General features: G+C 43.6%; 1 protein-coding gene and 1 long non-coding RNA gene across 4 annotated transcripts; one reads left to right on the top strand and one right to left on the bottom strand.

The window, feature by feature from the left end:
* Positions 1-687: 687 nt before the first annotated feature.
* Positions 688-9,011, bottom strand: LOC120017549. The gene is made up of 2 exons (XR_005472121.1): positions 8,687-9,011; positions 688-1,154 (listed from the first exon to the last, which is right to left on the bottom strand). It is a non-coding gene; the product is annotated as an uncharacterized LOC120017549 (long non-coding RNA).
* Positions 2,480-22,975, top strand: LOC120017548 (PWWP domain-containing protein 2B-like). Of its 3 annotated transcripts, none has more exons than XM_038960389.1 (3): positions 2,480-2,761; positions 4,988-6,719; positions 22,871-22,975. In XM_038960389.1, exons 1-2 carry the CDS (start codon positions 2,622-2,624, stop codon positions 6,717-6,719), a joined length of 1,872 nt encoding a protein of 623 aa, XP_038816317.1. In that variant the 5' UTR covers positions 2,480-2,621; the 3' UTR covers positions 22,871-22,975. The 3 variants fall into 3 exon arrangements, with proteins under 3 accessions (XP_038816317.1, XP_038816315.1, XP_038816316.1); XM_038960387.1 differs by lacking the exon at positions 22,871-22,975 and adding an exon at positions 9,072-10,594 and having other exon boundaries at positions 4,988-6,715; XM_038960388.1 differs by lacking the exon at positions 22,871-22,975 and adding an exon at positions 9,072-10,594.
* The last annotated feature ends 373 nt before the right edge of the window (positions 22,976-23,348 follow it).

Below are 23,348 nucleotides of genomic sequence, written 5' to 3'. Positions count from 1 at the left end.
CCAGCTTTCTATAGAAATGAATGTATTTTTTTGTTACAGGTACCGATAAACGCTCCATATGCCACAGAGTCTCTGTGTAGTGTTGTTGAAAGTGGTGAGGTCAAGACCCACAACCCCCCACCAAAGAGGATCCAGAGACAGAGATCGTTCCTGTCCCAGAAGGAACACGAGGAAGCCAGGTATGATGTAGCTAATCTACTGACAGTAGCCACCAAAGGAAGCAATGGCAGATCAATCAAAGATGTTCAGAGACATTTAGTGGAAAGAGGGTTTTTGTAGACATCTCTTTTGTTCAAAGCAAATATTTTGTCCCCTCTGTCAAATACTTTGGTTCAGCTGATTGTTTTAATTAATGACTTTTTTCTGTTGTCCAGTACTGTACCTCGACTAACCGGTGCCCCTGCACATTGACTCTACCGGTACCCCCTGTATATAGCCTCGCTATTGTTATTTTAATGCTGATCTTTAATTATTTGTTAGTTTTATTTTAGATTTTTTACTTAACTATTTTTTTTTCTTAATTGCATTGTTGGTTAAGGGGTTGTAAGTAAGCATTACACTGTATGTTCTACACCTATTGTATGTGACAATTACAATTTGATTTGATTTTGACAACGATAGACCAGTACCTGTCTTTTTAATAAATACTGTACATGTAAACTATTGATTCAAAAGAGTACACCCCAGTATAAGGTTTAGTTTATTGTCAAGGTGTACAACATTGGCAGCTAGGAGCTGTATTGCAGCGTACAGTCCATCGAAATAAATAAACAAATAATTAAATCAATCAATCGAGTGAAATCGTGTGATAAATGTATATGTGGAGGGAGGGAGCATTGGTCAGTCACAGCCAGGTGAAAGCATCAGGAGTCTTGATTAGGGACAGGGTCAGACAGGTCCGGACTCCGAGCAACTGGTCTCTGTAGTCTGTAGCTAGCCAGCTACTACTCCACCACCAACAACATGCAGCACCCACAGCGGTGTGTAACTAAGTGAATCTTTAGTTTGTGGAATGGTGGTTCATTTTACCCTTGACCTGTGTGACCCCAGGGCAGCCCGCGACCGGGAGTTAGAGCAGCGGATCAGGAGCCATGTTCAGATGATCCAGGAGAGGCGCAGGAGGCCCAGTGGCACTGCCCAAGAGGAGACAGAAGCTGCAAGGCAGGACATGGAGGAAGTATGTTACTATTCTACTGTATATCAAGTAACCAGTAAAGTCATTTTCAGTGCTCAATGACAGCAGCCCCAGGAATTAAATGAATGTCTGGGTGTTTCTTTCTTGGTGGTTTTCTTCCATTGTTTTTGTTTCAGGCCAAGAGATTGCAGTCGGAACTTGCTGAGAGGAAACAGGAGAGCGACATCGAGTATCGATTCATCGCATTTACTGGGGAGAACTCACCAAGATGCTATGACAAGTGAAAGTATTTTTGTGTGTGTAGACCTACTGCCATTTAGAATTGTTGCCGTATTAAATTAATTGACATTGTATGCAAAGAAGTAGTACAGGACAGGATAGTATGGAATTATAGCACTCTACAGTTTACTCAATCACAATGGCATCCGATACCCATTCATCAATAAACATTTCAGCCTGTTACACGCACATCATTAGTTAAGTGTAAAGTGCTTGTGTTCCAAGATAAACAAACCCTCATTAATCAAGTCAATCAGTGCTAAATAGCAGCCTAATAGGTCACTGTATTTCAGGTCTTTGCAACTGTACAGCAGCTATACATGGATTGATCATGTATACTTATTTGACTGTATGTGTGCCTATAGCCTAAATTCAGTGCTTGACTTTGACTTCAATAGGTTCCGGTACTCCTTTGGGGTGCTGGTACTGTTTATATTTAGGTGCAGAAGCTCTATAAGAGTATTCTATAAGAGGAACAGGAGCTCAAGCAGTAGAGCTCCTGCCCAAGTCAAGCACTGCCTAAATTACTTATTGATACAGTTGGCTTGGATACAGACAGTAAATATGGGGGTGATTCATGTAAACCAGGGCAGTTTGAAGGTAAGAATATATGTAATTTGGAATGGCACGATGAAAATGGCTTGAAGATACTGTTAAAATGGAATTTGGGATGTATCGGGGGCGGCTGGTAGCTTAGTGGTTAGAGCGTTGGGCCATTAGCCGACAGGTTGCTAGATCGAGTCCCTGGGCTGACAAGGTAAAAATCTTTCGTTCTGCCCCTGAACAAGGCAGTTAACCCACTGTTCCTAGGATGTCAGTGTAAATAAAAATGTGTTCTTAACTGACTTGCCTAGTTAAATTAAATACATTTATTTTTATTAGCTAGATAATAACTAATAATGATGAAATAGCTATTGTTCTGAAATTGTGGCTACATGAGCCAACAATAAACGGAAAGCCAAACGGTATAATTTCAAGCAAGACAGAGGGGGCAACCTCAACATATTTTTATCCTCTGTCTTTGTGTGATGTCACTAGTGGCAGAACTGTTGTAATTGACTTGGTGGGGGGTGATGGCGTCATTTCGTGCCCTGGTGTACCCTCCCGTGCTCGAAAGTAGAAGGGAGAAGCATCTTTAGTAGAGGCGATCGTGGCTCCTTCGGCCGGGATCGAGTACCGCCAAGCCGGACACCTCACGCCGGAAAATATGGAGGCTGTGGCCGAGGAGCTGCGGGCCGGCTCTCGGATTCCTGTCACTGTTGATCAAATAGTTAACGATACACTAGTAGTGACGCTTACCTATCAAGAAAGGTGCTACATGGGGATATTACTCGATTGCAACAAAAAGTGAGTCTTATTTATTCGAATAATTGTATACTTGTATCACAAAGTAATTAGCTAGTTAGCCTGCTGATGTTTGCTGGCTAATTTAGCATGCTAACTACCTAGCTACATGGGCCATCATACAATAGACTCCAAGGGGTTGTAGCTAGCTTGCTAGTTAACGTTAGCCAGCTAACTCTGATTTGCTCACTTTTACAGCGAACATATTAATAACATAAACACGTGTATCATTACTAGGAAGTTTGGATAAAGCCAACCACCCCGTGAAAGTAACGTGATGGGTATTTCAACAAAAGTTATGCCTACGTGGGTAACGTTACCTCATTGTTAGCTTAACTATCAAGCGAGTTCAATGTTGGCTAGATTTAGACTGCCAACAATGTAACCCAGCTATGGCTGGTCTTACTGAAACACCCTTTCTCATATTAGACTTTTGTACATACATTATTATAGCTACCTATCTAGTAATGATTACATTAAGGTTACATGTTTTAATACTAGATATGCAAAGTGATCACATCATTATAATTTTACCTACTCCTGTTCTTGTGCTTTCAGTAATGTAGGCCTATGTTAAACTCAGTCATCCAATGTTAACCTTAGCTAATGATACAATCAGTGTAGGCCTATTTATAAATGATTGACCTGAAACTCTAAGAGATTATACAGCTGTGTTTTGCTGTTAAAGATGGCACTACTAATTGTCGAGTTTCCAAGGAAATTAGACACCAGAAAAACTAGGCTATAGGCCCACTTTGTACTTGACAAAGAGTGAACTACACAATGTTGGCAAGAAATCCCATTTATGCCTATGTATAGGGTGTTAACAATAGAGGTAAGGTATAAAATGTTATTTGATTGATTGGTATTCATATGGGGCATGTTATCTGGCTCGCAGTGTGTGTCACATGTACTGGCCTTGTGTTGCACTAGTACATGCTAGTACAGTGCAGTGGGTGCACCTTTTTTAAATGCCACAGGGTTTATTTATTTATAGACTCAGCATCAGAATCTTACCAGCTTTTCATGTCGGTAGGCCTTCACTGAGACATATAGGCCTACACGTTCACGTGATAGATCACTCCAAATGCCTTGAGATTGACCTTCCCCAGTGGAAAAGATCTAAGCTTAAACAAAGAACAGTGGTTTGGCATACAGGCCTATTTTGCTTTGTGACTGTCAAAATGTGAGTTCTTACTTTAGGTTTATAGAAATGCATTTCCCTTAATTGTGTTTCTCCAGTTTCCATGTTATGTATCCTTTGTGCAGGATCTCTTTATTTGGTTGTAGTGTATGTACAGCATTATATGTTAAATTGAAACGGGGTTTGTCATGGCCTGTTAACCACTGTCCAGCCTGTGTCAATCATTGTGATGGCTGAGATTTTGTTGCTCAAGAAGGGCCTTTAAAGGTCTCCTCTAAAGCACAGGAAACAGGCCTCGCCGGGCCTCTTTATTTAAATGTGACAATAGCCGCTCATGGGGAAACGCCTTTCGGGCTGCCTAAATGTGCTTTAATTAATAATCTCATAACACACAAGCACCCAGAAGACACTGATGCGAAAACAAGTGAATCTCCTGGCTCTCTCTGGGTCCCGAGTGATTCACGGGGTTGTTTTTGTTCAGTCAGATGGAGTGGAGGGGGCTCCTGGGTATCCTGTAGTCTCTTTGTCTGCTGTCTCTGACAGCAGAGTGGAGCACAGCCATGTTGCTGCTGCTGCCTTGGCTGCTCTCAACTCCCTTTTCAAATGGCTCCTTAGAGAAGCCCGGCTTGGACACGTCACGCCTGCAGTCCACTGGCATGAAAAGGAACATGTGAATTTACAGAGAGAACACACACTCCAGCTTTTTCAGTTTGAAGCGCAAGGCTGTAGGGGTGGGCTATAGGCTAACTAGACAACGACCTGCTTGCTTGCTGTCTCCCAACCCCCACTCCAGTAGAAAACCCAACACAGGTGATAAATGTGCTGTCTTTTACACAAACTAAAGTGTTGCAACCATAAGAGGTTTGGTTGCAACAAGATCAGAGGAGTGCATTTGTTGTGCTTAGATTTAGTCAAGCTAATGTTCTTGACCTGAACAGGAACTTAAACTAAAGAGTTTAAATTCTTGCTTTATCCACAATGATAAAGTTAAGTGCAAACAATTTGACTTCATCATGATTGGATCTAATAACCCAGAAGCTACAAAGCATACTAAAGTAATTTTTTTCTCTCACTTTTTCTTATAGGACTGGGCTTTTCTGCCTACCGGATATCACAACAAAGCCAGTGGAATGCCCTGCATTGAAACCTGGTTGTGAAATCCCTGAAGTCCTGAGAGAGGAGCCTGTTACTAAACCTCCCAGCCAGGCTTCACATCATAGACCAAAGGATGAAAACACGCTCCCTGACAGTGACCCACTAGGTGCCCGTCTCCCTGCCCCACTGCCCACACCAGTGCCTGCCGGGCAGGGTCCATACCCTCCATATTTTGAAGGAGCTCCCTTCCCTCAGCCCATTTGGGTGCGCCACAGCTATGGTCAATGGGTACCTCAGCCACCTCCGCGAACCATTAAAAGGAAGAAGAGGCGGACCCGAGAGCCCGGGCAGATGACCATGAGCACCATCAGACTCCGCCCCCGGCAGGTGTTGTGCGAGAAGTGTAAGAACACACTGAACAGTGACGAGGACAGTAAGGACGGGATGCCCACAACCAAGGCTTCCAGGAAAGAGAACGCTCCACAGAGCGATGAAGACTCCAAAGACGGGTCTGTGAAGTTGGCCAGGAAAGAGGATGCAGATGCCACCAAGGATAACAGCAAGAGGCGGGAGAATGGCCCAACCGGCTATGACAGCAAGCGGCTCCGGAAGGACAAGAGGGATGAGGAACCAAAGTTCCCTGCAGTGGACATCATTCCCCACAGCCCGGTCATCAAGATCTCCTACAGCACTCCGCAAGGCAAGGGCGAGGTCATGAAGATCCCAGCTCGGGTCCACGGCTCTGTCAAGCCCTTCTGCCCTAAGCAGCTGATGCAAAACAGCCTAAAAGGCCAGCAGGGCAAGGTGCCAGAGCCCACCACCCTAACCCAGACCCAGGAGCAGCGCCACATCCTGGACGCCACTAGGACGGGCCTGACCGTGTCCATTCCCAAACTCAAGCTCCCCAGGCCCCCAACGGCTGGCCTGGACTTCCCCTCCCCCAAGATCCGAGTGAGGACCCTGGGGGACGGAGAGGACAGCCTGACGGTCTACGATGCGGAGCTGGTAGAGAGGCAGAGCAGAAAGAGCCTCAGGGTCCCGGTCCCTCGTCCCCTGCCCCACTCGGAGGACTCTGGGGAGAAGACCCCCATGGAGCTGTGGTCGGGGAGCTCTGGAGAGGAGGCAGACCGAGGCCAAAGTGACCTTGCGCTGCTCATCAACCTTCGCAAGAGGAAAGCGGACTCCTCCAGCCTGTCCGTGTGCAGCACAGACAGTCTAGACGAATCCAAATCCTTCAGCTCAGATGGCACGTCCCCAGAGCTGTGCGACCTAGCGCCCGGCGAGCACATCTCCTCCATGTCCTCCTCGATCTCACAAGACGACAGCAAGACTGTGCCGCCACTCACCGTGCGCCTGCACACACGTAGCATGACCAAGTGCGTGACGGAGGAGGGCCACGCGGTGGCCGTGGGAGACGTCGTCTGGGGGAAGATCCATGGGTTCCCCTGGTGGCCGGCGAGGGTGCTCAGCATCAGCGGCAGCCGCAAAGAGGAGTCTAACTGCGAGGCCCAGTGGCCAGAGGCCAAGGTGGCCTGGTTCGGCTCGCCCACTACCTCCCAGCTGTCCGTTGCCAAACTCTCCCCCTTCCGGGAGTTCTTCAGGTCGCGATTCAACCGCAAGAAGAAAGGGATGTACCGGCGAGCTATCGTGGAAGCTGCCAAGGCCGTGGGCCACATGAGCCCCGAGATAACCTCTCTACTCACCTCTCACTGCGAAACGTAGGTGAGTCCACAACACTCAGACCATTTGTGAGTTTGTTCACTAAATACACTATTCCGGTACCTTTGATTAAGGATACTTGTTGGGCAATGTTCATGCAAAATACCCACCCTTTCTTTGAATGTCTAAACTACATTTTTGCTTATCTCATACATACAGGCATGGAAATGTTGTATAGTAAAATATTCTTAATTTAATTTTTTGGGGTTGTATTTGCTTAAAGAATGTTTGGCATTTTTACAACTAACCAAGCAGGGCCCGGTTTCCCGATAGGGATGGAACTGAAGCTTACAAGTGTTTTTTAACGATGCATCGTTCTTAAAACGGCCGACGATGTCACATGCATTTCCCGAAACGCCTCGTAGAGAGAACGCTCACCAAGTGCGTCCGTCGTTGGAGCATCTGTCAATACCGATAGGATCAAAAAGAAATGCAGCGTTGCTTTCGGATCATAAACATTAGAATTCTTCCACAATACTGACGACGGATCAACTCTAATAGAGACATTATCACCTGGCCTATATGGCTGCTAATATTGAGTCGGCTTGTTCTAATGCTTAGACTACCCTATAATAATGCACTAATTCACACATTTGGCACATCATTGCAAACGTGTTATTACACATCATGAAGTAGTATATTGAGGCAACAATTAGACAGTAGCTTAGCCTACAATTAGCACAAAAAAAACTCATTTATTGAACATGAAATTGATTTCAATATGATTTAAATATACAACCCTATGTAGCATATACAGTATTTATCTTTTAATGGATTCATCTGTGTTCATTTGAAGCATCTTTTTGTCCTTGTTTGTAATAATTGCGAAGACATTTCCAACTTTAATGTTATTCAACTTTGTTCTGATGTTATCTGCGGTCACAAAGAGACAGTGAAACATATTTCTGTTTTTTTTAGTTTTTTTTATACATTTGCGAAAATATCTAAACATGTTTTCACTTTGTCATTTATGGGTTATTGTGTGTAGATGGGTGGGGGGAAAAATAGATTTAATCCATTTTTAATTCAGTCAAGGGTTATGAATACTGTCTGAAGGCACTGTAGAATCATGAGAATCGCAATACATATCGTATCAACACTTAAGTATTGTGATAATATTGTATCTTGAGGTCCCTGGCAATTCCCAGCCCTATAAATAATGAGCGCTTTTCAAGTGCAACTTTAGTTATAATGGTTTTGGGGAAACTGCTCAGAGATTTAATGATGCTCCTACGAAGGTTCTAACGATTAACTAAGCCTGTAAAAAATGTATGCACGTGTGATTGTAAGTCGTTTTGGGAAAAGCTTCTGCTAAATGGCATATATTACTTTAAACAGCCACTACGAACATAAGCGTATTTTAGCCATGGCTAGCTATAAATCAATGTGAGTTAAACCAAATCACCTTTTCAGTAGCGTCACACCAAATCATTGAGTTCATTTGGTCATAACATTTTTGAAAAGTGCACGTTTGCACCCATTATTGCGGTAGATTTTTTTAGCTAGCAGTGGCTAAAGTTAGCCGAAGTGTAATGGCTGTGTAAAGATATCTGAACCATACATTTGTTTATCCTGGCTCAAAGAATGCTTTCAGGGTAGGGAACCATCGAACTTTAGTTAGTTGTAAAGTAGAAGACCTGTTCATTTTTAAGTTTCATGATTTTGGTTGACTGAACTCAGGGACTTGTGATTTGGTCTCAGCCTGCCTATCCCCAAGTTGTCATAGAACATTGTTAGGCCTGATCAGTCAAAAGCACAAGCCCTTGTTCCCCTGGTATCTGTTTGTTGATTGTGTAGAATCAGACCCCATGTAGCCAAGCACTAGGCCCTTCATACACACACACCTAGGTTAAATATTGTCTCAGGGTGATATGATACAGCCAGACAGCTCCCAGGACCACTGTTTGCTCTGGCGACGCCTCAGTAGCTCTGTGAAGGTACCTGTACTGATCTCTGTTCATAATGCTCACCAGAAGCTTTTGAGAATGCCACTCTTTCGATCACTCATGATGGAAATAGTTTTTGCCATGTCAGCTGTCCAGAGATTTTCCAAGCGTGACTTCTGAAAGTTAAGACCGTGTCTTGGATTCACGTAGAAATGTTCTGTCTTGAATGGTGAAGTAAGAATCCATCTATTCTACATGCACAACTCTCCCAGTGCAAAGTCTAGGCCTGCAGTTAGAATGTCCCTCCATGGGAAACTTGTACTGCCATTATTTGCTCAAACTCATTGCTCTGTTTGTTCTTTCTTTCTTTCTCCCTCTCTCGCCCCTCTCTATCTTTCTCGCTCGCTTGCTCTCTCTCTCTTTCTCTCTCTCTCTCTCTCTCTCTCTCTCTTGCTCTTGCTCTGTGTAGAGGCTGAAGACTGAAGAATGGTCTTCTGTCAGAGGTTGCGGAACTCTGACTCTTGAGTCGTCTATCCCCAGGAGAGAGAGGGAGCGTATGCAGTTTTCACGGTCACTATTTATACAGCATCCCCCCCCCCCCCCCCCACATGGCTGGAGGAAAATGGCCGCTCAGGTGGAGTGTTGTTGACTGGATAAGGGAGCAAGAAAGGGCAATTTTGAGGCATCTCATGGACTACACGGAACAATTCCTCAATTTTGTATTTTTTTTATTTTTTAGATGTAACCATATTTCAATAGAACTGAATAGCAACACACTACAAATCAGAATGTATTTATTATCTGTAACCATTTATTATCCATAACGATTTAAGTTGACCGTTCTACAATCCCATAAGATCTCCATACTGCTGCTTTTGTGAGCGGTCCTCTCGACCGATTGGTCGTGAAGCGGTTCAACGACAACCAGTCAGAGGACCTTGTCAGGTCCGTTCAGTCCCAGTGCCATCCTCATTGGAAGCCCAGCAACTCTTTTCGAATAGACCAGGAAGCATATTCGCAACATTTCTGGTGAAAAGTCTTACTCTAAGTTCTTTACTTTCCAAATATGAAAATGTGAAACTGTTCCATCCAGAGATAGTACTGTAGTTTATTCTATCATACAGTGTTTCATCCTTGTAGCCTTCTTCAGCATTGCTAGTTGGATATGTCGATGTAACGTTATTTATACGTTTTTTTTTTTCTTCTCAAACGTTTCTCTCTTCCGTTTCATTTTGGTTTGAATACTTCAGAAGTGTGGTATCTATGGGTTATTTGTGAGAGATCCCAGAGTTAATTTTGACGCACTTTTAATTATTTGTGTCATGTAAAGAAAAGCACTTTATCTGTACCTTTTGTGGCCTGCTGTGAGCTCATTGTCCGGACACTAACTGGAGTGACAGGCAGCGGGAGTTCAAATGTCCCACGTTGACTATCCATGGCCTTGGAGATGTACTTTTTTTTTTTTTTTTTTCATTTTGGGATGCCAGAGATTGATCCTTTCAGGGGTGGTTGTGTACACTGTATTCTTACATTTTTGTGTCCGGTGTGTCTTTGTACATTCTCTCAACCAACCCCAGTTCTATCCCCATCAAATGTTTCCACTGGAGAGAGTGGACAAAAGTGTCAAACACTATGCATCAATTAAAGCTTTATAGTCACTCAGAAATGCTGTAAGAATACTGTGAGTTCAACTCTTTGAGTGTGCGCGTGACGGTGTGGGGAGATAGGTGGCTGCTCACTACTGGCTACATGTCTGGAGATGGAGAGACTGCAGGATCGACCTTTATTGATCTTAGTTGAAAGCAGCACTTTTGGAATGTAGGGGGAAGGAAGTGGAGTCAGGACATATACTACATGGCCAAAAGTAATGGGGACATTCTTGGAATTGGTGTATTTGGCTATTTCAGCCACACAGCAACGGGTATATAAAATCGAGCACACCGCCATGCAATCTCCATAGACACACATTGGCAGTAGAAGGGCCTTACTGAAGAGCTCAGTGACTTTCAACGTGGCACCGTCATAGGATGCCACCTTTCCAACAAGTCAGTTTGTCAAATTTCTGCCCTGCTAGAGCTGCCCCGGTCAACTGTAAGTGGTGTTATTGTGAAGTGGAAACATCTAGAAGCAACAATGGGTTTCCATGGCCTAAGAGCCACGCACCAGCCTAAGATCACAATGCGGAATGCCAAGCGTCGGCTGGAGTGGTGTAAAGCTTGATGACATTGGACTCTGGAGCAGTGGAAATGCATTCTCTGAAGTGACGAATCACGCTTCACCATCTGACAGTCCGATGGACGAGTCTGGGTTTGGCAGATGCCAGGAGAACGCTACCTGCCCCAATGCATAGTGCCAACAAGTTTGGTAGAGGAGGAATGAAGGTCTCGGGCTGTTTTTCATGGTTAGGCCCCTTAGTTCCAGTGAAGGGAAATCTTAACGCTACAGCATTCCAGACGATTCTGTGCTTCCAACTTTGTGGCAACAGTTTGGGGAAGGCCCTTTCCTGTTTCAGCAGGGCAATGCCCCTGTGCACGAAGTGAGGTAAATACAGAAATGGTTTGTCAAGATCGGTGTGGAAGAACTTGCCTGGCCTACACAGAGCCCAGACCTCAACCCCATCGAACACCTTTGGGATGAATTGGAACGCCAACTGCGAGCCAGGCCTAATCGCCCAACATCAGTGCCCAACCTCACTAAAGCTCTTGTGGCTGAATGGAAGCATGTTCCAATATCTAGCGGAAAGCCTTCCCAGAAGAGTGGAGGCTATTATAGCAGTAAAGGGAGGACCAACTACATATGAATGCCCATGTTTTTGGAATTAGATGTTCGACGAGCAGGTGTCCAAATACTTCTGGCCAGTGTCGGTAGTTCAGTAGGCCCCAAACGGAAGAAAAAGCAAGGACTACCTGTACTTGTCCAATAAGAAATTGTTCATTTTAGTTTTCTGTTGCAAACTATTTTCCGTTGCCAGCCCCAATGAACACGACCAAGAGCTCCTGATGCGTTTTTTTTCCATTTTGAATCACTTTGGTTTTTGTTGACTCTTTAGGAGTGGGGAAGGAGAGAGTGCCTAGCTCCTTTCACCTGTTTTATGATTAAGATGGAAGCGGATGTCAGGAAATTTCGTGTTTGATGAGCAACATGGCTGTCTGCTGTTGGTCAATGTTATTGGCCATTTTCAGTTTTTTGTATGTACTGTACATAAAATAAAATATACAGGCAATACTTGGCATCTGCTGGTTTGTGTATTTCAATGTACTACTATCAGTTATGACTACCTTTTTTATGTCGTTTAATTCTCATGTGTCAGCAGCACTACTGTGCTATAAGTCCAGCCTAGCCAGGCTTAACTTTATGCAACCATTCTCCACCTTTACTCACTTGAGGCTGTAGCCATGTCTGAAATCTCTTGCCTATTACTTACTAAACTACGTACTGTGTACAAATTGTACTACATACTATTTAGAATGTACTGTTTAGTAAAACGAATGCGGTAAGCAACAAATATCATCAAACTAGGCACACCCATCCTGAGAATGTGTCATCTAACGCCATTCGTTTATTTGGGTACTGCGTGTCCTCTTATCTCATTATCAGTGTCCAACACAAGTCAGTCTAGAAAGGCAATTCTCTTCCTCAAAAGTGTGCAGCGAATTCTACTAGATGAAATGAGACTAGCATCCTGGCATTTAAAGCATACTCATTTTTTATTTATTTTTATGTCACATACTATAAGACTTTTTTCGCATACCTAAAATGGCTACTTCACTGAACAAAAATATAAACGCAACATGCTATAACTTGTAAGATTTTCCTGAGTTACAGTTTATGTAAGGAAATCATTCAATAGAAATTAATTAGTTAGGCCCTAATCTATGGATTTCACATGCCTGGGAATACAGATATGCATTTGTTGGTCACTGATACCTTAAAAAAAGGTAGGGGAGTGGATCAGAAAACCAGTCAGTGGGTGACATGTCTGGTGAGTATGCAGGCCATGGAAGAACTGGGACATTTTCAGCTTCCAGGAATTGTGTACAGATCCTTGCGACATGGGGCAGAACATTATCATGCTGAAACATGAGGTGATGGCTGTGGGTGAATGGCACGGCAATGGGCCTCAGGATCTCGTAAAGGTATCTCTGCATTCAAATTGCCATTGATAAAATGCAATTGTGTTTGTTGTCCGTAGCTTATGCCTGTCCGTACCATAACCCATCGCCACCGTGGGAGCACTTTGTTCACACATTAACTCTGTTCACACATTGATGCCCATACAGCGCCAGACAGTCTGCCATCTGCCCGGTACAGCCGGTTGGACATAGTGCCAAATTCTCTAAAACTAAGTTGGAGACGGCTTATGGTAGAGAAATTAACATTCAAATCTCTGCCAACAGCTCTGGTGGACATCCTTGCAGTCAGCATGCCAATTGCACGCTCCCTCAACTTTAGACATCTGTGCCATTGTGTTTTGTGACAACTGAACATTTTAGAGTGGCCTTTTATTGTCCCCAGCTCAAGTTGCACCTGTGTAATGATCATGCTGTTTAATCAGCTTCTTGATATGCCACACCTGTCAGGTGGATGGATTCTCTTGGCAAAGGAGAAATGCTCACTTAACAAGGATGTAAACAAATTTGTGCACAGCATTTGAGAGAAATAAGCTTTTTGTGCGTATGAAACATTTCTAGGATATTTTATTTCAGCTCATGAAACAGTGGACCAACGCTACATGTTGCATTCATATTTTTGTTCAGTATATTTAGAACGCAAGTATGGCTATTCAGACAGGCACAGTATCTGGTGCATAATGTAAATCAACTACTCGCCCCATTGGTGATATGATAGTCATCCTCCCTTTATTATCACAGTGATTTACTACCAACGTTGAACTATTTTCATGATTTTAAGTGAAGAACGAACTGCTAATCGACTTGAAATCTAAACTCTCATCTATCCATCCTGTCGTCCATACCTCTCCGCCTCGTCGTCCCCAATTTTAACCCTTGCTTGCATTATACTGAGTTGATACTAACGGGCTGCTTTGTTGCTCTACTCTTTCCAGCATCCTGGATGCCTCTCATTCATTTGAAGTCATGTCAGTGTTGATTTATATGACCCCCTGACTGCTGTGTCAGATATAGGACTGTATCTATGTCATTATTGCATAACCAGGGGGACAGCAGCACGCCGGCCAATCCAGGATTAGGTGTTGTTCCCCCCCCCCCCCCCCCCATCTCCCAATCAGATCATCTTACCAGGAACCTCAGAAGCTCAGCCTCGTGCTTCCACCCCAGACTCCTCTCATACCACTGACCTGCTCTTCTCCCTGCTGCCAGAGATTTCATAGCTCTCATTCCAAGCTGTTTCCTTTGGCCCTCAACTTGTCCAAATATGATGAATAAAGACCGGATACTGCAGATAGCTCGAGGCGCGCCCCGTTTAAAATGTCAGTCAGCTATGTTTTCCGCAACAGGCATACAGTAAATTGTGCTTTTGATAATTGCGTGTAATTTTTTTTCCCACCATGGTTATTGTAGTTGTTTTGTAGGTTTTACGTGTTTTCATGGCTCGACAAGTACCGTCTTTGCCTGCGAGCATAGTGCTGACCATCATGCTCAGAGCTGCACTTTGCTCAGTAATTGTTGCCAAGCGTCCATTCCACCCCCAGAACCTCATTCTACGCCGGGGAAGTAAGGGGAAGGAATGCAGGCTTGCAGCGTTTTTCGAAACCCTGTGGTGAATACGGTTGTCTTGGTTGGTTCCAAGAATTCCTATCTTTATTCTAGTTTGTGCTCAGAGGGGCACACCACACACACATACACACCTCTAACAAAGAGACTATTAGGAGACCTTCAGAATGATGGTAGTGACCAATGGGGAAAGGAGAAAGATCTGTTATACAGATTGTGACATCCAGTGTAGCCTGCATTAAGTGATACAATCGCACTAGCAGCCTACATTCTAGCTTCAATTCACCGTAGTGCAGTGGTTATTTTGTAATGAGCACAGCATTCAGTTCAGAACCATTTCTGTTCCCATAACCATATTTCAGTCGAGAAGAATATGATACTGAATGCCTATCTCAGCCAGAGGGTCTCTCCTGCCCTCTGTCTCTCTGCAGGTGCCCTGCCTGGTGGGACACCGCAGTGGGCTGCATCTCTGCTGAGTAGGCCCCAGCCATCTGTCTGCTCATGTAGAAAGGAGAGGGGAAATGGGCTAATTGCATCTGGGTTTAAATCTACAGCTCCTTTTTGTCCTGCATGTCCCAACCAGTCCCATGGAGCAGGGAAATGAGCGACATCAAGGTGAACCGCTCCACTGTTTATATAAAAACACATATGCTCACACAACAAACACACTCTGCCTCTTTTTAATCCCCAAACTTCCTGACATTGAGGTAAGGGTCGTTCACAAATGCTCTCCACAACCACACGTGCATAGAGCCCACACTGATGCATGCTCACATCCCAAGTATCTCACGTGTACTACCACTGAATAGGAGCATGTACGAAAGCAAGCACACATACCAAATATACTGAACAAAAAATATAAACACAACATGCAACAATTTCAAAAATGTTACTGAGGTACAGTTCATATAAGGAAATCGGTCAATTGAAATAAATTTATTACGGCCCAATCTGTGGATTTCACATGACTAGGCAGGTGTGCAGCCATGGGTGGGCCTGGGAGGGCATAAGCCCACCCACTGGGAAGCCAGGCACAGCCAGTCAGAATTAGTTTTTCCCACTAAAGGGCTTTATTACAGACAAAAATGCTCACTAACAGGGATGTTAACAAATTTGTGCAATTTCTTTGGGAGAAATAAGGTTTTTGTGTGTATGGAACATTTCTGAGATCTTATATTTCAGCTCATGAAACATGGTGCCAACACTTTACATGCTGCGTTTATATTTTTGTTCAGTGTATGTATTCTATATATTTCACCAAAGTTACACCTCAAGCAGCATGTGTGGGGCAGTGGAGGCTCCTGAGAGGAGGAAGGGGAGGACCATCCTACTCAGTGAATTCCAGAAATGTTTTAAATAATGAGATAACTATATTAAATATGTTCACGTCACCAAATACCTGATTTAAAACTAACTGTTTTGCAATATACCTCTACAATAGTCTCAACAGCGCACTCTGAGATAGCGCCATGATGTAGCGGGAGGACCGCTATTCCCCATCCTCCTCTGGCTACATTTACTTCAATACTAAACCTAGGAGCCTTGTAGGCCTTACCCCCTTCCATAGACCTAGAAGGTAATTATGACCACTTCCGGAGGACGTCCTCCAACCAATCAAAGCTTTTGTATTATGAACTGACATGTTGTCCATCCAATCATAGGATTAGGATCAGAGAACAAACCTAGGGTGGTATGCTGTTGTTTTGCCGGTATTAATTTAGCAAAGGCGATAACACCTCACTCTGGACAGACACAAGCAAAAACTCTTTAAATAAATGTTGCTGTATAGGCACACCCACAAAGATTAGAGATCTGACATGATGTATGGGATGATTTTTCACTAGGCTACTAATAATACCAACTGCGTACTGCCTATGCGCCCTGTCCATCTGGTCGGTGTAAACAAATTGTTAACGTTATGTATTTATAGTCTATTTGTTTGTCAGGAGAAAATGTTTACACCGACTTTTTTTTTTTTTTTTTTATATTTTATTTTTGCATTTTCCAATTAACAACATTCAAGACAAACGTGAAAAGATATTAGACAACAATAGGACAAAGTGACAATAACAGATGAGCATAACAAAGAAAGAAAAAATAAAACAAATTATATATACAGACATACAATAAAAAAAAATTATAATGAGACATTGGATCATATGGTCACCTGCCGTAGGCTACATATTATACGTTACGTGTGAAACATTATATAAGGATAATATAGAGATTCATTCAATGTGATGTGGGGGGAGATTAGTCAATATAGTCAATAAAAGGTTGCCAAATTCTGTAAAATGTATTTAACTTATTCCTCAAGCGGTAAGTAATTTTCTCCAGTGGGATACAACTATTAACTTCTGATAGCCACATTGCAACTGGCAGGGGGGAATCCATTTTCCATTTCAAGGCGATACATTTCTTGGCAATCGCTAGCAATATTTCTGTTAGCTTTATAGTATGGCTTTGCCTAAGATTGGTGTTAGTAAAGTTGCCCAGTAGACAGACCTCCGGGTCTAGAGGGAATGCAACCCCATGAATTGAGGATATGGTATCGCATACCCCCTGCCAGAAACCGTGTAGTTTTGAACACTGCCAAGTGGAATGGAGGAATGTTCCTTCATCTGAGCCACATCTAAAACATAGGGAGGAGATATCAGGGTTGAACTTGTGCAGTCTAGATGGGGTGATATAGAGCTGATGGAGGAAATTAAACTGGATCAGTCTGTATCTGGAGTTCAATGTGGATGTAACACCATCCCTGCATAGGTCACTCCATAGACCCTCATCAAGATCAATACCCAGATCTTTTCCCCATCTAAGTCGGGGTTTATCTAGCCCAGGCAGTGTTAGTCCTGACATAAGAGCATCGTAAACACGGGAAATGGTCTTGAACAGTGGTTGGTCTGCGTGGCAGAGTTGTTCAATAGGTGACATCTTAGGTAGGTTCCATTGTCCCTTGAGAGACACCCTAATAAAGTTTCGTAGTTGTAGGTAGCTAAAGAAGTCCCTGTTAGGCAAGTGGTATTTCTGTTTCAGCTGATCAAAAGACATAAGAACTCCCTCCTCGTAACAATGTTCCAGAAGAGTGATCCCCTTATCAGACCATGGTCTAAAGTTACTATTCTGGAAAAACATAGGAATCAATCTATTGTTCCATAAAGGGGTTTTAGGGGAAAGGAATCCCCCTCGTCCGAACAGCTCATGCAGTTTGCACCATGCCAGGACAGAATGTATGATTAAAGGGTTGTCTGTGATGGTTTTTATAGATTTTCTGTCCCATTTGTAAAACAATTCTGCCCCAGTGTCATCATTTACCTCAAGCTTTTCAATGTTCAACCATGAGGGAGAGGGACCCTTGTCAAACCTCTGAGCCAGAAACCTAGACTGTGCTGCCCAGTAGTACATTCTAAAATTGGGGAGGTTTAAGCCCCCTTGACTGTAATCCAGGGTCAGTTTATCCAGGCCAACCCTAGGGGTTTTGCCGTGCCAGATAAACCGTCTGGTCATCTTGTCGAGAGAGGAAAAGAATGCTGCGGGAACAGGGATAGGGAGAGATTGAAACAGATATAGAAATCTGGGCAGGACATTAATTTTAATTACATTGATTCTACCCAGTAGAGTGAGAGGTAAGTCCATCCATTTACAAAGGTCACCCTCCACCTTTTGCAACAAATTGGCCAGATTGAGTTTATAGAGGTTGTTCAGGTTACCATCCACCATTATGCCCAAATATGTGAAGCCCATAGGCGACCATCTAAAAGGAAACTTGTGCTTGATGGTATGATGGTCAAAGACAGACAACGGTAAGATTTCGCTTTTATCTAAATTGACCTTATATCCAGAGAAAGAACTATAACACTGTAGTAGGATCTGCAAGTGAGAGAGGGAGTGTTCTGGGTTTGTTAGAAATAAGATAAGGTCGTCCGCAAAGAGTGATAATTTATGGGTATGGGGGCCCACCTCAAAGCCATGTATGTCAGGGCACGTTCTAATAGCCTCAGCCAACGGTTCGATGGCGAGGGCAAAGAGGTGGGGGCTAATTGGGCAACCTTGTCTGTTCCCCCTATGGAGAGGGAAAGAGGAGGAAGTAATCCCGTTGGTAGCAATCCTAGCTTTAGGAGATTTGTAGAGTGATTTTATCAAATTTACAAACCCGGTACCTAAACCAAACTTTTCCAAGACGCGAAAGAGGTATGGCCATTCAACCCTATCAAAGGCCTTTTCAGCGTCGAGGGAGACTGCGACACTAGGTATTTTGTTTTTGTTAGCAAGGTGAATTATATCAAAGAACCTTCTGAGATTATTGGAGGACAATCTATTAATTATGAAGCCAGTCTGATCTGGGTTGACCAACAGGGGAAGACATGACTCCAGTCTCTTAGATAGCATCTTGGTGACCAGTTTACAGTCTGTGTTAAGGAGAGAGATTGGTCTATATGAGGCGCACTTTAGTGGATTTTTCCCTTTCTTGTGGATTACAGTAATCACTGCTTGAGAGAAAGACTCTGGAAAGCAGTTGTCTTCCCTGGCTTTTTTAAGTACCTCCATAAGGTAGGGGACCAACAGCTCCCTAAATTCTTTATAGAACTCTGGAGGGAAGCCATCCTCCCCAGGAGATTTATTAGAAGGTAAGGATTTAATGGCCTCCAACAATTCAGGAACTGAGAAGTGTTCACTCAGGCGCTCGCTGTCTTCCCCTGACAGGCATGGGAGGTTGAGAGAGGAGAGAAAGGAGTCGATCTCTGATAGATCATCGCTTGATTGGGAAGTGTAGAGGTCTTCATAGTATTTCTTAAAAGTATTATTAATTTCAGTAGGGTCGAAAGATATCTCATTAGTAAGAGTTTCTATAGCATTAATTGTCCTCTTACTTTCCTCTGCTTTCAGTTGCCATGCCAATACTTTGTGTGCTTTCTCTCCAAGCTCGTAATAACGCTGTTTTGATTTAGTGATGGCCCTCTCAGCTTGATATGTGTTCAGAATATTATATTTCAGTTTTTTATTTACCAAAAGCCTGTATAGATCTTTAGTTGGGCCTCTTTGGTAGGTTTTCTCTAGCTCTGAGATTTCAGATTCAAGGGCACTCAGTTCCGCACCGTGTTTTCTCTTCAGCCCTTTAGTATAGGAAATGATCTGTCCCCTCAGATAGGCCTTCAATGTGTCCCAAAGAATGAAACTGTCAGGGGCGGAGGGTTTGTTTGTCAAAGTGAAAATATTGATCTGCTCTTTGATGAATGCACAAAATTCAGGTTGCTTTAGGAGTGTAGAATTTAGTCTCCATCTATATGCTCCATTTACCTTGGTAGGAATGGAGATTGATAATACCAGGGGAGAATGGTCACTAAGCAATCTGGGGAGATACTCGACATCTAACACTCTATGAAACAGTTGTGTCGGCAGTAAAAAGTTATCTATGCGTGTGTGTGTCTTGTGTGGGTGTGAATAAAAAGAGTAGTCCCTATCCTGTGGGTGCAACTGTCTCCAGATGTCTAGTAAATTGAGATCTTTCATGAATGACATGGTGAGCTTGCTGGCTTTGGTAAGAAGTGAGGGTTTATCAGAGGACCTATCAAGAACTGTATCTAAACAAAAATTAAAATCTCCTCCAACCAGTAACCATCCTGGTGGTGCTTGAGCGACCTGAAGGAAGACATTCTGAATAAACATATGGTCATCGAAGTTAGGAGCATAGATATTCAATAGGGTCCAAGACTCTGAAAACATATGCCCCTGCACCAAAACAAACCTGCCAGAGGGATCAGAGATGGTGTTGCTGACGCAGAAGGGGATGTGTCTACTTATCAAAATTCCAGTTCCTCTTGCTTTGGAGTTAAAAGAGGACGCAAAAACTTGTCCTACCCATTCCCTCTTCAATTTCTTGTGTTCACTGGCTGTAAGATGTGTTTCTTGTAAAAACACAATGTCAGCCTTTAATTTCTTAAGGTATGTATAGACTCTCTTCCTTTTAATCGGGCTGTTAAGACCTTTTACGTTGAATGTGACATATTTTAGTGGATTAAGCATAGTAGGGTTTCAAATATGTAACTGAATGGAAATCTATCATATGTAGATAGTTAGGAAATGTTTCAACTTTGGTTTGAACACAGAAGTGACCTATGTGTCTCTTTAGGAAGGAAACAATAAACATAGAAAAAAGGGGAAAAAATAAAGAATCCCACCCACCCCGATTGTTAGACTAAAACCACAATCCCAACAATCAAACATGAATACACTTGTAGAGATACGTTGCTGCTCGCTTTCCATCTTGCTCTTACTAGCTAAACCTTGGCGTAAACTAAAACCTGCGAGCTCTCTAAATTGAAAACAAACGTTGTGAATAGATATTTATGGCTGAATATTTACTGCCCACGGTAAGGGCTGCTTGAGTCTCTTTTCGAAAGATTAACATAAATGAGGGGGAAAGCAGTGGGCCTAAACCCACTTATTTGCTTCGCCCAGTGATATGTACTAAACCAAAATATACTCTCCTGTAAATGTAATAGAACTCACCCCGGGAAGATACGGTTAGTTGAAAATGTAGAAATCAATTATAGCGACCGGAGGATATCAGCGGTTCAGTCCGGATAAGAGAAAACACACAAACTGCATCTTATCCCCCAAAGAGACCGTCCTGGCTCAGACGTTGCTCAGTTCTTTGAGAAAAGTGTACACTTCTCCCGGCGTGTTGAAGAGATGGCTTCGGCCTTTGTACTGAACTTTCATCCGCGCAGGGTGGATGAGGTAGCCGATGATGTTCTTCTCCTTCAGTGCTTTGGCGGCAGGTCTGAACTGCTTGCGACGTCTTGCGAGATCCGCGCTCATATCCGGGAAAAGGCTGACCCTCTTGCCATCAATGGTTATGTCCCCTTTGGCTCTTGCGAGTTGCAGTACCTTCTCTCTGTCTTGGAAACGGAGGAACCTGATCAGGACGGCCCGTGGGGGCTCATCTGGCCGGGGTTTCGGCGCTGATGTTCTGTGGGCGCGTTCGATTTCCAGTGACTTGGTGAAGTTGATTGTGCCTAGGACATCCGGGATCCATTGAGTGAAGAAACGGACCGGGTCACGGCCCTCGCTGTCCTCTTTCAATCCCACCACACGGATATTACTACGTCTGCTCTGGTTCTCCATCTGATCTACCTTGTTTTTGAGGTAGGCATTGTCCTTTTGCAGTTGTATCAAGACCTGGTCATGTCGAGCGATGGTGTCTTCAACTGTGCTAATGCGCAACTCTGCCTCAGTCGTTCTCAAAAGGAGATCATTCATGGAGGATTTCAGGTCGTCAATGGAAGAATGGAGTTCAGCCGTTCTCTTATCGATTTTCATAGAAAGACCTTTGTTACCATCCTGAATTTCCCGGAGGAGAGTAGCCAGCATGTCGGCAGGCTCGCAAGAGGCCGAGAGCAACAGTCTGGAACTGTCGTTTGAGTTATGAGGGCTAATGCTAATCTTGCTAGCGTTATCGTTATCTTGGGAATCAACGACGTTTTGGTCGTCCTTCTTGCCTCTCTTTCGGCGGTCCATGGCTCTTTGGGAAGGTAAGTACTTGACAATTTATCAGCCGATGTTAGAATATTGTTTCAACGTTGTTATTTAGGTAATAATAGAATAACTTTGAAGAGCTCGGTTTGTCAACGTCTGCTCAGCTCCGCGGCATCACGTGCTCTCTACACCGACCTTTTTAATCCAAAATGATTAACTGGAATTAATCAGTCAACATAATAGTGATGACACAGACTGTGAGTACATTTTTTATTAGGTCTACAGCCTAACATGCATAAAGCAAGCTCAGCCCTGTGAGTTGTATTGTCCATCAGTTGTTGTCTCTGTGTTTGGGTAGAGGGACCCCGCCTGTTAGACTAGTCTAAATATAATTTGCTGTAGTTTGACAGGGTTTTCATCCCCCCCATGGCCAGGAGTTGTTTCCAGGAGTTTTTTTCAAAACCATGTGACCTGATTAGAAAACAGGTACCATCATAGCCTGTATAAAACCTTTTTACAACTGATTAATAACTGATATAGCCTATAGGGTTCAGAGGTTTTCTGGTTAGGTTACCAGAAAAGGAAAACTCCAGGCCCCAGGGGGGAAAAAATTGTCCTGCCACTCTGGGACCTACAGTATGGTGCCACCACTCTGGGACCTACAGTATGGTGCCACCACTCTGGGACCTACAGTATGGTGCCACCAGTCTGCTCGCAGTTGTCAGTTAATGTCAGGTAGTATGTGGATGATCAGGGCGTTATCCAGGAACATTTCTTTGGCTATTTTTGATGTGTCAAATGGGAGAGATGCGCAGTCTGTGTTTGACTTTGAATTCTGAGATGTCTGAGTTTAACTTCATGGATAAACTTCTTGACCAAACCTATGGTGGTGCTGCTGTAATGGAAGTATGTGCTATTTGTATGTTTCCTCTCCAAGCACTGTGAGTAGACCTGTCCATTTTCTATGTCGAGTCAATCACATACACAAAGACAATCACATTATTACACATCAATGATTTTACTCCTTGCTTGTACTAACTCATTCTTATCTCTTTTGTTTAACTGTGTAGTGTGTTATTGTTTTTTGTCTTCCCAGTCAAATCCTGTCCTGCCCTCAGAGGATGAGTTGAGCTCTTCTCCAACACCATCCATACATGATGAGCCTGTCCTGCACTGAAGCCTATGAACACCTCAACCCCTGTCCTGCACTGAAGTCAAGCCTCTCAAAACCTCAACTCATGCCTCAAACCCTCATTGAATCACTGCTGTGATCCCTCCCAGCACTGTGTAAGTAGCCCTCTCATTCACATTCCCCATAATATTGTACTATACATGTCTCTATGAAATGATTTAGGTTCAAATAATTAGTCTTTCACAATGTTTTAAACACACTTTGTCGTCTCCGTGCGTTCCTCGCCTACACCGTGGGTCTCCCATCCTCCTCAATTTTGCAAGTCACCAGCCTCCACTGGTGTGGGGGTAATATGATGCTTTCGTGGATCACTGATACAGAAGTCTGTGGTGAAAAGGGAGGCACATGGCAGTAGAATTCTGTGTGCAATTACTGCTAATGA

The sequence above is a fragment of the Salvelinus namaycush genome, chromosome 22 (genome assembly GCF_016432855.1).
Source record: "Salvelinus namaycush isolate Seneca chromosome 22, SaNama_1.0, whole genome shotgun sequence".
Taxonomy (NCBI): domain Eukaryota; kingdom Metazoa; phylum Chordata; class Actinopteri; order Salmoniformes; family Salmonidae; genus Salvelinus; species Salvelinus namaycush.
This window is presented reverse-complemented; position numbering and strand designations above follow the sequence as displayed.

Coding starts and splice junctions, on each gene's coding strand:
- LOC120017548 (XM_038960387.1), top strand. CDS start 2,622: ATGGAGGCTGTGGCCGAGGAGCTGCGGGCCGGCTCTCGGATTCCTGTC. Junction 2,762..4,987: donor TTACTCGATTGCAACAAAAA/GTGAGTCTTATT, acceptor TTTTTCTTATAG/GACTGGGCTTTTCTGCCTAC.